General features: G+C 49.9%; 1 protein-coding gene across 1 annotated transcript in view; it reads left to right on the top strand.

The window, feature by feature from the left end:
- Positions 1–13,168: 13,168 nt before the first annotated feature.
- Positions 13,169–16,359, top strand: part of HS6ST3 (heparan sulfate 6-O-sulfotransferase 3) — a 265,437-nt gene continuing 262,246 nt past the window's right edge. The window contains exon 1 of the mRNA XM_038759426.1: positions 13,169–13,738. Coding sequence (XP_038615354.1) covers positions 13,242–13,738 — 497 coding nt within the window. The 5' untranslated portion in view covers positions 13,169–13,241. The remainder of the gene's footprint in view (positions 13,739–16,359) is intronic.

Genomic DNA, 16,359 nt, shown 5'->3' with positions numbered 1-16,359 from the left:
CTGACGACTTGACACCTGTCCACATGTTTTGTTTTGTTGTCTATCTCCCCTTTCTAGACTGTGAGCCCGTTGTTGGGTAAGGACCATCTCTATATGTCGCCAACTTGTACTTCCCAAGCGCTTAGTACAGTGCTGTGCACACAGTAAGCACTCAATAAATGTGATTGAATGAATGAATGAATCACACTGATCTTCTTGTTTTCAGGACCTCGACCTGGGTGACCTGCTGGCACCTTTAACTCAAACATGGCTAAAACCTGAATTCTTCATCCTCCCTACTATAACCACTCCTCCTAATTCTCATCTTCTAGTCTTTCTGACCATAAGCTTGCAACAGTGGTGTCATCTTTGAATATTCTCTGCCTTTTATTTCCTATGTGTCTGTTTCTGCATCTCGACAGTTTTTTCTCTTCAATGTTTCTTGATCTGCCCCTTCCTGCCTCTTCCCATATGTGGCCACCCAACTCAAGCTCTTGTCTACTCCCAGATGGGCTATTACATCAGCCTTCTTACTGGCATTTCTGCCTCTAGCCTGTTCCCTCTTCTAACCATCTGTCACTTGGCCCATCTTTCTAAATGTCGTTCAGAACCCATCATTCCTATCCTCAAAAAAATCTCCAACTGTTACATACTTCTCTCCACATCACAGAAGGTCCTGCCCGCTGTCTTCAAGACTCCAGCAGCTCTCTCCTCCCTTCATACCTGCTCTCTTCATTCACCCCCATCCGGTTCATACCCATCATCCCTCCAAACCTGAACCTCACTCTCCATCCTTCTGTTTCAATCAATCGTATTTATTGAGCGCTTACTACTAGTCAAACTCTTTCCACGGTGAGCCTTTCCCTTAATACCCAGCAGTTCGAAGAGCTCTTCAAGGGTTTTTCTCACCTCCTCTAGGCAATTCCTAATTACCACCCTCTCTGACTCTACTGCCTATCTTCGCTATCCCCCCTGAAAGAGTTGTTTTCCATTAGAAGCCTCTCCAGGGGTTTACAGTGCTGGGAATCTGTCTCTTTTTTAGTTTGAAAAGCATTTCCCTGGTCATTATGTTGTGGACAGGGAGAGTGTCTACCATCTCAGTCCTGCTGTACTCTTGCAAGTGCTAAGCACAGGGTTCTGCACTCAATAAACTGGATTGACTAGACTTCATTCCCAAACCACTCCTCCATCTCCTCTCTCATCTTCCTGTACTGAATTTCAGTCTTTCCAAATAAAATACTCAGTGCAGATTCTCAGTGATGACAACCATGGTGGTGATACTGTTGCTCCATCCCAGACTGAGCCCCCTTCTTCCTCTCCCCCTCCTCCCCTTCCCCATCCCCCCTGCTTTACCTCCTTCCCCTCCCCACAGCACATGTATGTATGTATTTATGTTTGTACATATTTATTACTCTATTTATTTTATTTGTACATATTTATTCTATTTATTTTATTTTGTTAATATGTTTTGTTTTGTGGCCTGTCTCCCCCTTCTAGACTGTGAGCCCGCTGTTGGGTAGGGACCGTCTCTGTTTGTTGCCAACTTGTACTTCCCAAGCTCTTAGTACATTGCTATGCACACAGTAAGCGCTCAATAAATACGATTGAATGAATGAATGAATAAACTCTGATTACATGCTAATTCTTATTCTCTAGGATTTAAAGGTCCAACTTAGTTTTGAATTCTCAGTTACAAATTCTTTGTCTGAGACTGTTGGAGAAATCTGCTGAAGAACAAATTGTTAGTGAAAGAGTAAATAAGGCGGCATTTGCTTTTTCATTCCATTGTTTACCGTCACGCTTTTTGCTTAGAAACTGAAATCCTTTTTGCATTTTGGCTCTGAGGTTGTGATGCCAACAACATGTACCACTGTGTGATTGTTTAAAACTGATTTTGTCCAGAGTGCGGGGAAGCTTGAGTAGTTCAGTTTCTTATTACTTTCCGTGCCCCCTGGGTCTTGGATTCGTTCTGTACTTACTTTCTTGTCTTACATATTTGTGTGAGTAAAAAAAAATGCTAGGGCTCAAGAGGGCTGTTGCTGGCAGTGGGGTGCTTAGTGACCTTCTATTTGTGCACGCCTGATGTTGTTTGTCATTAACAGAGTTGTGGGAATCAACAACTATGAGGTACTTAATAGGTGTACTCGGAAAGTTGGAATAACATTTATCTGCAGGTGCATGCTATGGTCTTAATCCAAGGAATAGACTCTTCTAGAGGTGCTGACAGCTGTTTTGCCGGTATTAGGTTCATTTCACAGAAGCTGAATCATGAATATTCAAAGAGGGGAATGCCCGATTTCTCCTGAGGGAGACGTCAACAGGAAACGAAGTGGGAGGCAGAAAAATAATGGGCTGGGGAAGCCAATAAAAGTAGGACGGGAGGATGAAAATAAAATTGATTGGAGAGCATCAGGAAAGAATGAACAGAGGACAAAAGCGGTAATTCTTTCGGGAAATGAGAGAGATCCATTTTGAAGTCAGGATATAAATGGAAAACTTATTGATAACCCATGTTCTTTTGATACCTGCCCTTTTTTGATGTTCCCTTTAGGGAAATGTGTTTGGAAACTTGAATCTTCTCTGTGGAATAGATACATCAATGGATATTGACAAATGTGTCCACTGTTCTACAGCGGGGGAGTCTACCTCCCTACTTATACTTCCCAAAGTAAATAAAATCCCCGAACCAGCGAGGTAAGACTAAAAATGGAGCAAGAGAGACTACCGTGCTTAATAAGCAAGTTATAATACATGAATATTAATTTGGGATATAAGCTGTCTAGAGATGGAAAAGGAGGGCACAGATAAAGTAAACATGTGATTGCAGGGATTCGTTTACTTTAGAAGAATCACTGTTACAGATCTACTTCCATTAAACCCAAACTGAGTCTTTATACTTATTAATAATGAGGTCATCGGTCCCCTCTATACTCTACGCTGCTGGTGAGCAGAGATCATGGCTACCCACCCTAGAGTACTGAACTCCCCCAAGCACTTAGTACAGTGCTGTGCACACACACGCACTAAGCACTCAATGAATTCCACTGACTGACCCATCATCGCCGAGCTAGAGCTATGAAGGGATATTGCTAAGGCAGGTCTTTTGTTGTATCATCCAGCAGATCCAAGTTGAATTGAACAGGACCGGGCCCACTACCCAGCCCTACTTTACTCCCCTGGAATTGAGAAATTTCTCAAGCAGGCTACCCTCCACTCTGCCCAAACCCACCAGCGCCATCAGAAAGTAGCCTCGAGATCTTGATGACCTTTTCAGGGTAGCCAAATCTGCTCATTAATTTCCAGAGTTTTTTTTTAATGGCATTTATTAAGCGCTTACTACGTGCAAAGCACTGTTCTAAGCGCTGGGGAGGTTACAAGGTGATCAGGTTGTCCCTCATGAGGCTCACAGTCTTAATCCCCATTTTACAGATGAGGTAACTGAGGCACAGAGAAGTTAAGTGACTTGCCCAAAGTCACACAGCGGACAATTGGCGGAGCTGGGATTTGAACCCATGACCTCTGGACTCCAAAGCCCGGGCCCTTTCCTGCTGAGCCACGCTGCTTCTCTACTGAGCCACGCTGCTTCTCTAATAATAATGCCATTTATTAAGCTCTTACTATGTTCAAAGCACTGTTCTAAGCGCTGGGGAGGTTACAAGGTGATCAGGTTGTCCCACAGGGGCTCACAGTCTTAATCCCCATTTTACAGATGAGGGAACTGAGGCCCAGAAAAGTCAAGTGACTTGCCCAAAGTCACATAGCTGAAAATTGGCAGGGTCAGGATTCAAACCCATGACCTCTCACTCCAAAGCCCGTGCTCTTTCCACTGAGCCACGCTGCTTCTCTACAGAGTTGGAAACTTTGTATGCTTATTATTTATTTTGCATATTCATCTTTATTTAGGCAATCCATTTCATGCTCCAAAATTACTGGTTTGTACATTTTCATTATTTTTTTTTGACTCTCCACACTTCATACATTTAGGACAAAATGGTATTTTAAATACTGCAGGGAGAGTGTTGTTTTAAGTTAAAAGGTCCTGAAAGTATAGACAAGGACTTTAGAATAGCTAAATAAATGTGTTCCTAATATCCCCCAAAGCATCTCAAGGTGAAAAGGAAAAACAGGCTCATCATTTTCTTCTTGACGACTGCATAATATTGCATACCATCTTCTATATATTCAAAAGCAGAATTAACAAAGAAGAGGCAGCAGTAATTGAACGGGTGAAAACAAATAAATCAGCCCTGAGAGCCAGTGCCTCTGTGGGTGATGTGCTTATTTTGGATTACTAACCATCACGAGGCACACGATCATTTTTTGCTCTGGTGTTTTGTGCTTTTAGCACGTATATTGACTCACTGTGAAGACAGAGCAAGACAGATGTTTCCATTTCCTTTTTCAGGAAAATGAGATGTTTTTGTAGTTGCAACACTAGGACAACACCTTAGTAGACATTTAAATGGGGTATAATTTGCCTTATAAAATCACAAGTGCAACCCTTCAACTAACATTGGAAAGAATTAGAGATTAAATGTTTAAGAGTAAAGCACGAGGGTGGATAGTCAGTCCTCAGCTACCATTCTTGGAAGAGGAAGTATGAGAAAAAAAAGGATTAAAAAAAAATCTTTGCGTGCAATAGGTTCAGTGGCATTCCACAGGAACTCGTCCTGAGCATAGAACTCCTTGATTTTGTTATTCATGACCAGAAGAGAAAATAATGCCCTCCGAATCATGACCACCCCTGATTTTGGAGGGTGGCACGCCGTAAGAGAATAACACAAGAACATAGAGAAGCAGCGCGGTTTAGAGCATGGGAGTCAGAGGATCTGAGTTCTAATCCTCGTCCTGCCACTTGTCTGCATGTGACCTTGGGGGAACTCACTTTACTTCACTGGGCCTACGTTTCTTCATCTGTAAATATGGGGACTAAATCCTACTCCCTCCTACCTGGACCTTGAGCCCCGTGTGGGACAGGGACTATGTCCAAACTTATAGCCTTGTACCTATCCCAGTGCTTAGAAGAGTGCTTGGCACACAGTCAGTACTTAACAAATACCATAACTATTTTATTATTATTATTGTTAATATAAGCAACTAAGGAGCACCAGTACTAGTTAGAAAAAATGGTCCTCACAGCCCAGGATTGGGACTCTGGCGCGGCAATGAGATGCTCGTCCTCCCGGACGGCCATCTGAATGGCTAGAGGTGTGCCATCTGGCACGCCTAACTTTCCCTTTAGAAATTCATAAGAGATCCATCAATCATATTTATTAAGTGCTTTCTGTGTGCAGAGCACTGTATTAAGTGCTTGGCAGAGTACAGGGTAACGGAGTTGGTAGGTACGTATTTATTGAGCACCTATTAGGTGCAGTGCGTTTTATACTTATTAATAATGAGGTCATCGGTCCCCTCTAAGTACTAAGTACTTGGGAGTGTACAGTAAAGTTTGTAGACACAATCCCTTCCTTTAGGAGTTTACAAACTGTACGGAAGAGACGCACTGAAATAATTTCAATGTAGTGGGAAGGCAGAGAAGTAGACAGGCATATGAGTAATGTTTAAATTGCTAGCTTATTGTTGTGAGTACACAAGTGCATAGCTGGTACAATTGTGCCAAAGTGGTAGTTGGGAGAAAAGACCCAGGAGGAGGAATTAAGGGCAAGGCTTCCTGGAGAAGATGTGATTTCAGAAGGCCTTTGAACATGGGGAGAGCTCTGGTCTGCCAGATGTGAAGGGGGAGAAAGTTTTGGAATGGAAACAGTCAATCGTATGTATTGAGCACTCGTGTACAGAGCACTGTACTAAGTGCTCGAGAGAGTACGACATTAACAATAAACAGACACATTGCCTGTCCACAACCAGCTTGCAGTCTAGAGGATGAACTTACAGTCTAAAGGGAGAAAGAGCATGAGTATTAAATATATTTGGCTGATTGACAGGCTGGAAAGAGAAGAACAAGGCCACCAACCAACCCCTTCAATCGCTGCTGCCTTCTGCAGTCCTTTTCTCTCCAGATCTCCCTCCCTTGCGGCTTCTCAATTATAGGATTACTTCATACTCTGTAGCCCACTCCCTTGTTTTGTTCCCGACACTTGTGTCTGGATGTTTATGTCTGCTTGGGAGTTCAATTGTATGTGTACGTGTGAATGCACGTTCTGCATACGGATGCTTATACGCGTAAAAAATGCACGGCCACGTTTATGTGGAAACTTGTGTGAATGTGTGAGGACGTGTTTGCTGGGTAAGCATAAGAATGGACACGCATGAGTCTATGGATGTACATATATATGTGGGTTTGTGTTTGCGGGGGTTGATTTTGGGGATGTGAGTGTGTGAGAGCATCAGCGTCGCCACTTGTCCATAAATTCATGCCAAAGTGTCAAGTCCCGCAGCTGTGTCTGCCACTGAAAGTGTGGGAGCAGATGTGCCCTCTCCCACCATCCTGAAAGAGCTGTATATTCTGTCTCTCGTAAAAAAGAACTAAAGTTACTCGTGTCCTCAAAGTCAGTAAAAAATATTTAGATAGCCATATACACTCTGGGGGCATCAGACCTCTGTGCGTCACTGTTTCTGTGCTTTCAGTAGCCGCTATGGTGGGCACCGTGCATGAATCTGTGAATGGTTGGCAAGCCTGGTGAGCATGACTGTGTTTCTATCTCACCTGTTCGCGGAACAGTAACTCCTCTGGTTAAGTTACACAGTGAAGTGAACAGATTGTTTCCAGATGGCATCAGTTCTAGTGTTAAACTTGTAGAGAAAAAGGAAAAACACTGTGAAAAATCTTGGTTGTATTATTTTAATAATTTAAATGTCAATAGGAATCCCAGCAACAGTAACTGCAACCTGTCAGCCCCAAACAATTTCCAGCTGGCGTTGTCGTGAAGCAACATATGTAGGATAAATGCAAACCTGAATTTCCTTTTCCTCTAGACAGGATTCAGTCTTATTCATTTCCCCCTCTTACTCTCGCTTGAAAATGGATTCTGGACTTGCGGATGAGCGAATCTATTATGTTTTGGAAGAAGGAGTTTTGAACAAATTCAGACCATCTTTCTCCACATTGCTGAGAACTTTTATTTCATCAGTGAAGTGAGGTTGAGGGCGGAGCAGACTTTTCATTTGGCCAGAGCTGAATCTTATTAGTAATAATTATGCCTTTAGATGGGTTTTCTTTTCTTTTCTTGGAAGCCACCTTTCAGCCTGGCACCCACATATTCCGTCGGTCACTAAATCCTGTTGACTACCTTCTCAACATCTCTGGAATCCCCCTCTTTCTCTCCACCCAAACTGCTTCTAGGCTGATCCAATAACTTATCATATCCTGCCTCGACATCTGTGTCAGCCTCCTCACTGTCCTTCCTGCCTCCTGTCTCTCCCTCTCTCCTGTCCAGATTTCACTCTGCTGCCCCAATTATTTTTCTAGAAAAAGTTCAGGATGTATTAAGAGTTCTGCTGTGTGCCATGCCATGTGCTAAGTTCTGGGATAGATACCATCAGATCATACACATGGGTGTCACAGTCTGAGGGAGTGAGGACAGATATCTTATTCCCATTACACACAGATGAAGAAACTGAAATCCAGAACAGTTAAGTCAATTGCCCTTGGTCACTCCAGAGACTGGTGGCAGAGTTGGAACCAGAATCATGCCCCCCCCCCTTTTTTTTGTATGTATTATGTGTTTACTACATGCCAGGCACTGTACTAAGTGCTGAGCTGGACACAAGCCAATCAGACTGGACACAGTCCAAGTCCCTCATGGGGCTCACAACCTTAATCCTCATTTTACAGATGAGGTAACTGAGGCACAGAAAAGTAAAGTGACTTGACCGAGCTCACATAGCAGACAAGTGATGGGGCTGGGATTAGAACCCAGGTCCTTCTGATTCCCAGTCCTGTGCTCTATCCACTAGGCTCAACTGCTTCTTAGTTGTCTCTTTTCTTCCAACCATGGCCTAGCTTCAATCCTTTGTTAAGAATGGGGCTGCATAAAGGAAGGGCTTCCTAAATTCCCGTTGCCCTCCAGCGCCCGAGTAATGGATCTATGGATTCCTGAATTCAAACGTGTAAATTAAAACCCAAGAAAAAGCCTTTAACTGATTCCATTCCTCCCTTTCCAAGTGTATGCATTCCGTACCTGATATCGGCACTAAATGACTTTCTAAAGTTTCACTTGGGTCATGAAGTGAGAAGTCACTAAAATACAATGCATCAGCCTCAGAAAGAAAAAGTACTTTTACACTAAGACCTCTGTCTATCACCTGATCCACAGTACATTCCCGGGAAAGAGAATGCCAGGAGGGCAGTGATTTTTGGTCTTTTATGACACGGCAATTGATTGCTTTGGGAGTACACTATTTGTGTGAGAAACAAAACGGGAACAAAAGACATTGAAGAAACCGCTTCTTCTTGCCAAACACCTCTGCCCCGGTTATTATCTCACGAGACACTGGGCAGTGTTTACTTTTATTCTGGAGGTTGAAGCGGGAGGAAAAGAATTTAGGAAAGAGGAGCTCAGCAGCCAGGGTTTAATGAGAGTCCCATTGGACTGAGGCAGAGCAAAGGCTTCACATTTTCAATTATAACCCACCTTATCTTTGGAGCAGCAGTGCTGCGATGAACATAGCTGCAGTGCCAGGAGGACTGATTTAATTCCAGGACTTTGTAGCTTGTGATCCTGTCCTGCCCTTTGATGTTGAGTATAACCTGGGACACCAGTGAAACTGCTCAAGTTTTAGAGTGTGCCGCCTTTGCAGAAGCTGTGTCTCTCAACCGTAGAGGCCGTCAGACAACACCCCGGCTTTGTCGACCTTTCGTTCTGTTTGACAGTCTCCAGAAGACGGTGCTGGCCTTTTTGATTTGATTTTTAACTTCCTTTTTTGTTGATGCACCACTGATCGGCGTGCTGCTTCGGCAACAACATTCTGCAACCACATTAAGCCCTGTGTTTCCAGTGTGGATTTTGTCTGTGTGTACCACCTCTCCGTCTTCTACGGACTTATCACCTGTCCCAAACAGGCTGATGAGACACAGTGGTTTAGAATCATTTGCCTTTCTCCTTGGGTGTCAGCCTCTGAGAGGAGGGGGTAGGGGACTGAGAGGAGAGGGGGCAGTTACCTGCAACCAACATTGGAAGATGCTCAAAGTCTGTTTCATGGAGTTTCCTGTGGCTGGGTCTCGTCTTGCAACCCTCACCCTGGTAGCGGAGAATCAGAACCGTGCCTCGTTCTCGCCTGTCCCGCCGTCGACCCCCGGCCCACGTCCTCCCCTTGGCCTGGACTGCCCTCCCTCCCCACATCCACCAAGCTAGCTCTCTTCCTCCCTTCAAGGCCCTGCTGAGAGCTCACCTCCTCCAGGAGGCCTTCCCAGACTGAACCCCCTCCTTCCTCTCCCCCTCGTCCCCCTCTCCATCCCCCGTCTTACCTCCTTCCCTTCCCCACAGCACCTGTATATATGTATATACATATTTATTACTCTATCTTACTTGTACATATCTATTCTATTTATTTTATTTTGTTAATATGTTTGGTTTTGTTCTCTGTCTCCCCCTTCTAGACTGTGAGCCCACTGTTGGGTAGGGACTGTCTCTACATGTTGCCAACTTGTACCTCCCAAGCGCTTAGTCCAGTGCTCTGCACACAGTAAGCGCTCAATAAATACGATTGATTGGTTGATTGATCAGTTGAACAGGACCGAGCTCACAATGCACCCCTGTTTTACAAAATGACAGTGGGGACTGTCTCTCTATGTCGCCAACTTGTACTTCCCAAGCGCTTAGTACAGTGCTCTGCACACAGTAAGCGCTCAATAAATACGATTGATGACGATGATGATGATGATGGGGAATGGCTCAGCTCTGACCTAGCCAACCCAAAGTAGTCTTTTCCCACGTCAAATCTCCCAATCTTCACCGCCTCCACTTTCCCTTCTTTTGATTTCCAGAGCAACCGCCTCTACTACCCACCTACCTACCAGCGTTTAGAACAGTGCTTGGCACATAGTAAGTGCTTAACAAACACCATCATTATTATTATTATTACCGTGATCACCTTGGCTGCCCTCAACTATCCCAGAGATGGGGGAGACGGGTGGTCCAGTGATGGAAGGGACGCATTTTGCTGTCCGTACCGGCACCGAAAACACCTATATTTCTATATATCTGGGGACGAGCTTGGAAGGGAGAATGCACATTCAGGGCCATCCATGGACACACAAATCCTTCGGCAAGACCTAGCACGCGCCAAGCCCACGGCATGCAGGCGACAAACTCTTTTTCCTGGGAGATGCCCGATCTGAAAGTATCTCCAAGTATAGGGAATGGGGAATTTTTAGCTCCCTTTGTAGGCTGGTTTTTTTTTTGTGTGTGTGTGTGTGTGTGTTAGAACACGGGCTTTGGAGTCAGAGGTCATGGGATCGAATCCCGGCTCTGCCACATGTCTGCTGTGTGACCTTGGGCAAGTCACTTAACTTCTCTGAGCCTCAGTTACCTCATCTGTAAAATGGGGATTAAGACTGTGAGCCCCACGTGGGACAACCTGATCACTTTGTATCCCCCGCAAGCGCTTAGACCAGTGCTTTGCACATAGTAAGCGCTTAACAAATGCCAACATTATTATTATTATTATATATATGTGCCTAGATATTCATTCATTCATTCAATCGTATTTATTGAGCGCTTACTGTGTGCAGAGCACTGTACTAAGCGCTTGGTAAATCCAAGTTGGCAACATATAGAGACGGTCTCTACCCAACAGCGGGCTCACAGTCTAGAAGGGGGAAACAGACAACAAAACATATTAACCACATTCATTCATTGAATCGTATTTATTGAGCGCTGTGTGTGGAGCACTGTACTAAGCGCTTGGGAAGTCCAAGTTGGCAACATCTAGAGACGGTCTCTACCCAACAGCGGGCTCGCAGTCTAGAAGGGGGAGACAGACAACAAAACATATTAACCACATTCATTCACTGAATCGTATTTATTGAGCGCTGGGTGCGGAGCACTGTACTGAGCGCTTGGGAAGTACAAGTTAGCACCATATCGAGACGGTCCGTACCCCAACAAAATAAAATAAATAGAATAAATATGTACAAGTAAAATTCATTCATTCATTCAATCGCATTTATTGAGCGCTCACCGTATCTATAGAGATATAGATATATATCATCATCAATCGTATTTATTGAGCGCTTACTATGTGCAGAGCACTGTACTAAGCGCTTGGGAAGTACAAATTGGCAACATCTAGAGACAGTCCCTACCCAACAGTGGGCTCACAGTCTAAAAGGGGGAGACAAAACCAAACATACTAACAAAATAAAATAAATAGAATAGATATGTACAAATAAAATAGAGTAAAAAAAAATATGTACAAACATATATACATCTATACAGGTGCTGTGGGGAAGGGAAGGAGGTAAGATGGGGGGGATGGAGAGGGGGATGAGGGGGAGGGGAAGGAAGGGGCTCAGTCCGGGAAGGCCTCCTGGAGGAGGTGAGCTCTCAGCAGGGCCTTGAAGGGAGGAAGAGAGCCAGCTGGGCGGATGGGCAGAGGGAGGGCATGCAAGTTGTCTCAATAAGCGGAGTGTGGGTTTCTACAGGGAAATAATCCGGGGAGCCTAAAGAAGCTGAAGGTTGGGTAAGAGAGCTTCTCGGGTGGGCCTTAGGAGGAGGCGGCCCTGCGGACCCTCCGGCATCCCAGCTTGGTCGGGACAAGCTCCATGGCCAAGGACACTGAGCCCCGGCACCTTGGTACCGTCGGAAGGACGCCGGTCCACACTCGATTTTAACCGCGCACTTCATTCATTCATTTGATCGTATTTCTTAGAGAAGCAGCGTGGCTCGGTGGAAAGAGCCCGGGCTTCGGAGTCAGAGGTCAGGGGTTCAAATTCCGGCTCCGCCAATTGTCGGCTGTGTGACTTTGGGCAAGTCACTTGAGTTCTCTGGGCCTCGCCCACGAGGCCCGCCAATCGGCTCCTCCCCCGCTCAGGGCCCCGCCCACGAGCCCCGCCTCCGCCGATCAGCCCCGCCCCCTGGTTGGGGCCACGCCCACCAACCCCGCCCCGCCAAATAGGCTCCGCCCCCTGGCCAGGGCCACGCCTGCGAGGCCCGCCCCAGCCAATCGGCTCCACCCCCGTTCACTGGTCAGGGCCCCACCCACGAGCCCCGCCTCTGCCAATCCACTTCGCCCCTGGTCAGGGCCACGCCCACGAGGCCCGACCTCGCCAATCGGCTCCGCCCCCGGTCAGGGCCCCGCCTCCGCCAATAGGCTCCGCCCCCTGGTCAGGGCCACGCCTACGAGCCCCGCCCCAGCCAATCGGCTCCAACCCAGTTCGGGGTCCCGCCCACGAGCCCCGCCCCCTGGTCCGGGCCACGCCCACGAGCCCCGCCCCAGCCAATCGGCCCCAACCCAGTTCAGGGTCCCGCCCACGAGCCCCGCCCACTGGTCAGGGCCCCGCCCACGAGCCCCGCCCACTGGTCAGGGCCCCGCCCACGAGCCCCGCCCCTGACAATCCACGAGGCCCGCCCCCGCCAGTCGGCTCCGCCCCCCTGGTCAGAGCCACGCCTACGAGCCCCGCCCCAGCCAATCGGCTCCAATCCCGTTCAGGGTCCCGCCCCCTGGTCAGGGTCCCGCCCTCGAGCCCCGCCCCCGTCATTCCGCTCCGCCCCCTGATCAGGGCCACGCTCACAGACCCCGCCCCCGCCAATCGGCTCCGCCCCCGTTCAGGGTCCCGCCCACGAGCCCCCCCGCCAATCCACTCCGCCCCCCGGTCCGGGCCACGCCCACGAGCCCCGGCCCCGCCAATCGACTCCGCCCCCTAGTCCGGGCCCCGCCCACGAGCCCCACCCCCTCCAATCCGCTCCGCCCCCCCGGTCCGGGCCCCGCCCGCGAGCCCCGCCCCCGCCAACCGACTCCGCCCCGCGGTCCCGGCCACGCCCACGAGCCCCCTTCCCCGCCAATCGGCTCCGCCCCCCGGTCCGGGCCACGCCCCCGAGCCCCCTTCCCGGCCAATCGGCTCCGTCCCCGCTCAGGGTCCCGCCCCGAGCCCCGCCCCCCGGTCCGGGCCCCGCCCCCTTCCCGGGCCCCGCCCCTCCGAGGCAGCAGACGGAGAGGGCGCCCGGTCCGCCGGCCGGCGGAGCGGTCGGACGGACGCCGCCCCCGCCGTCCCGTCCGTCCGGTCCGGTCGGTCGGTCCCCGGCGGGTCCGCCCCCCGTCCCGGGCGCGGGGGATGGCGGTGCGGAGCGGCGGGCGGCGGCACCATGGAGCAGCGCCGCGGCAGGTGGCCGCTGACGCCGCTGCTCGCGCTGCTGTTCGTGCTGGTCGTCTGCCAGTACGCGGGGCCGCGGCGCGCCGCCTCCTGCCCCGACCCGGGGGCCCGGACCGACGCCGCCAGCGCCGGCCCGGACGAGGGGGCCGGGGGGCGCGGGGCAGCGGCGTCCGGGCCCCGCTTCCCCTTCGACATGCGGGGCCGGGACGTGCTGGTGTTCCTGCACATCCAGAAGACCGGCGGCACCACGTTCGGCCGGCACCTGGTGAGCAACATGCGGCTGGAGCGGCCCTGCGCCTGCGGGCCCGGCCAGAAGAAGTGCACCTGCCGCCGGCCCGGCCGCCGCCGCGGGGACACCTGGCTCTTCTCCCGCTTCTCCACCGGCTGGACCTGCGGGCTCCACGCCGACTGGACCGAGCTCACCCGCTGCGTGCCCGCCCGCATGGCCACCAAGGCCGGGGGACGCGCCTGCCGAAAGCCCCGGGACGGGTAAGGGACGCGGCCCGCGGCCCACGGACGCTCACCTCGGGGACCGGCCACCACTCACGCACTGCCTCATAGGAAGAATCGATAACGATAGGGAGCATCGTCGATCGTATTTAGTGAGCGCTTACTGTGTGCACAGCACTGTACTAAGCGCTTGGGAAGTACAAATTGGCAACATATAGAGACGGTCCCTACCCAACAGTGGGCTCACAGTCTAAAAGGGATAGTGATGGTACTAGGATTCGAGGGGGGGGTGGGGGGGGGGAAGAGCCCGGGCTTGGGAACCGCGGGGCCTGAGTTCAAATCCCGCCAACGCCGAGTGTCACCTGGGCCAGTCACTTCGGGCCACTTCGCTTCGCTTCACTTCGCTTCGGGCCAGTCACTTCGTAATAATAGGAATTAGAATAATAGTGATGGCAGTAGGGCTCGAGGGGGGAAAGAGCCCGGGCTTGGGAAGCGCGGGGCCTGAGTTCAAATCCCGCCAACGCCGTGTCTCACCTGGGTGGCTTTGGGCCAGTCACTTCGTAATAATAGGAATTAATAATGATAGTGATGGCAGTAGGGCTCGAGGGGGGAAAGAGCCCGGGCTTGGGAAGCGCGGGGCCTGAGTTCAAATCCCGCCAACGCCGAGTGTCACCTGGGTGGCTTTGGGCCAGTCACTTCGTAATAATAGGAATTAATAATAATAGTGATGGCAGTAGGGCTCGAGGGGGAAAAGAGCCCGGGCTTGGGAAGCGCAGGGCCTGAGTTCAAATCCCGCCAATGCCGAGTGTCACCTGGGTGACCGGGCACCACTCACTCACTTCCTCATAGTAAGAATCAATAACGATAGTGATGGCACTAGGACTCGAGGAGGGGAAAAGAGCCCGGGCTTGGGAAGCGCAGGGCCTGAGTTCAAATCCCGCCAACGCCGAGTGTCACCTGGGTGGCTTTGGGCCAGTCACTCGTAATAATAGTAATTAATGATAATAGTGATGGCACTAGGACTCGAGGGGGGAAAGAGCCTGGGCTTGGGAAGCGCAGGGCCTGAGTTCAAATCCCGCAAACGCCGAGTGTCACCTGAGTGGCTTTGGGCTAGTTACTTCGTAATAATAGTGGACCAGTCACTTCATAGTAATGATTAATAATAATAGTGATGGCACTAGGACTCGAGGGGGGAAAGAGCCCGGGCTTGGGAAGCACAGGTCCTGAGTTCAAATCCCGCCAACGCCGAGTGTCACCTGGGTGGCTTTGGGCCAGTCACTTCGTAATAATAGTAATTAATGATAATAGTGATGGCAGTAGGACTCGAGGAGGGGGGAAAGAGCCCGGGCTTGGGAAGCGCAGGGCCTGAGTTCAAATCCCGCCGACGCCGAGTGTCCCCTGGGTGGCTTTGGGCCAGTCACTTCGTAATAATAATAATTAATAATAATAGTGATGGCAGTAGGGCTTGAGGGGCGAAAGAGCCCGGGCTTGGGAAGCGCAGGTCCTGAGTTCAAATCCCGCCAACGCCGAGTGTCACCTGGGTGGCTTTGGGCCAGTCACTTCGTAATAATAGTAATTAATAATAGTGATGGCAGTAGGGCTCGAGGAGGGGGAAAGAGCCCGGGCTTGGGAAGCTCAGGGCCTGAGTTCAAATTCCGCCAACGCCGAGTGTCACCTGGGTGGCTTTGGGCCAGTCACTTCGTAATAATAGGAATTAATAATGATAGTGATGGCAGTAGGGCTCGAAGGGGGAAAGAGCCCGGGCTTGGGAAGCGCGGGGCCTGAGTTCAAATCCCGCCAACGCCGAGTGTCACCTGGGTGGCTTTGGGCCAGTCACTTCATAATGATATTGGACCGGTCACTTCATAGTGATAATTAATAATGATAGTGATGGCACTAGGACTCGAGGGGGGGGGAAAGAGCCCGGGCTTGGGAAGCACAGGTCCTGAGTTCAAATGCCGCCAACGCCGAGTGTCACCTGGGTGACTTTGGGCCAGTCACTTCATAATGATATTGGGCCGGTCACTTCATAGTAATAATTAATAATAATAGTGATGGCAGTAGGACTCGAGGGGGGAAGGAGCCCGGGCTTGGGAAGCAGAGGTCCTGGGTTCAAATGTCGTCTCCGCCGAGTGTCACCTGGGTGGCTTTGGGCCAGTCACTTCGTAATAATAGTAATTAATAATAATAGTGATGGCAGTAGGGCTCGAAGGGGAAAAGAGCCCGGGCTTGGGAAACACAGGTCCTGAGTTCAAATGTTGCCAATGCCGTGTCTCACCTGGGTGGCTTTGGGCCAGTCACTTCGTAATAATAGTAATAAATAATAATAGTGATGGCAGTAGGGCTCGAGGGGGTAAAGAGCCCGGGCTTGGGAAACACAGGTCCTGAGTTCAAATGCCGCCAACGCAGAGTGTCACCTGGGTGACTTTGGGCCAGTCACTTCATAATGATATTGGGCCGGTCACTTCATAGTAATAATTAATAATAATAGTGATGGCAGTAGGACTCGAGGGGGGAAGGAGCCCGGGCTTGGGAAGCAGAGGTCCTGGGTTCAAATGTCGTCTCCGCCGAGTGTCACCTGGGTGGCTTTGGGCCAGTCACTTCGTAATAATAGTAATTAATAATAATAGTGATGGCAGTAGGGCTCGAAGGGGAAAAGA

The sequence above is a fragment of the Tachyglossus aculeatus genome, chromosome 17 (genome assembly GCF_015852505.1).
Source record: "Tachyglossus aculeatus isolate mTacAcu1 chromosome 17, mTacAcu1.pri, whole genome shotgun sequence".
Taxonomy (NCBI): domain Eukaryota; kingdom Metazoa; phylum Chordata; class Mammalia; order Monotremata; family Tachyglossidae; genus Tachyglossus; species Tachyglossus aculeatus.
This window is presented reverse-complemented; position numbering and strand designations above follow the sequence as displayed.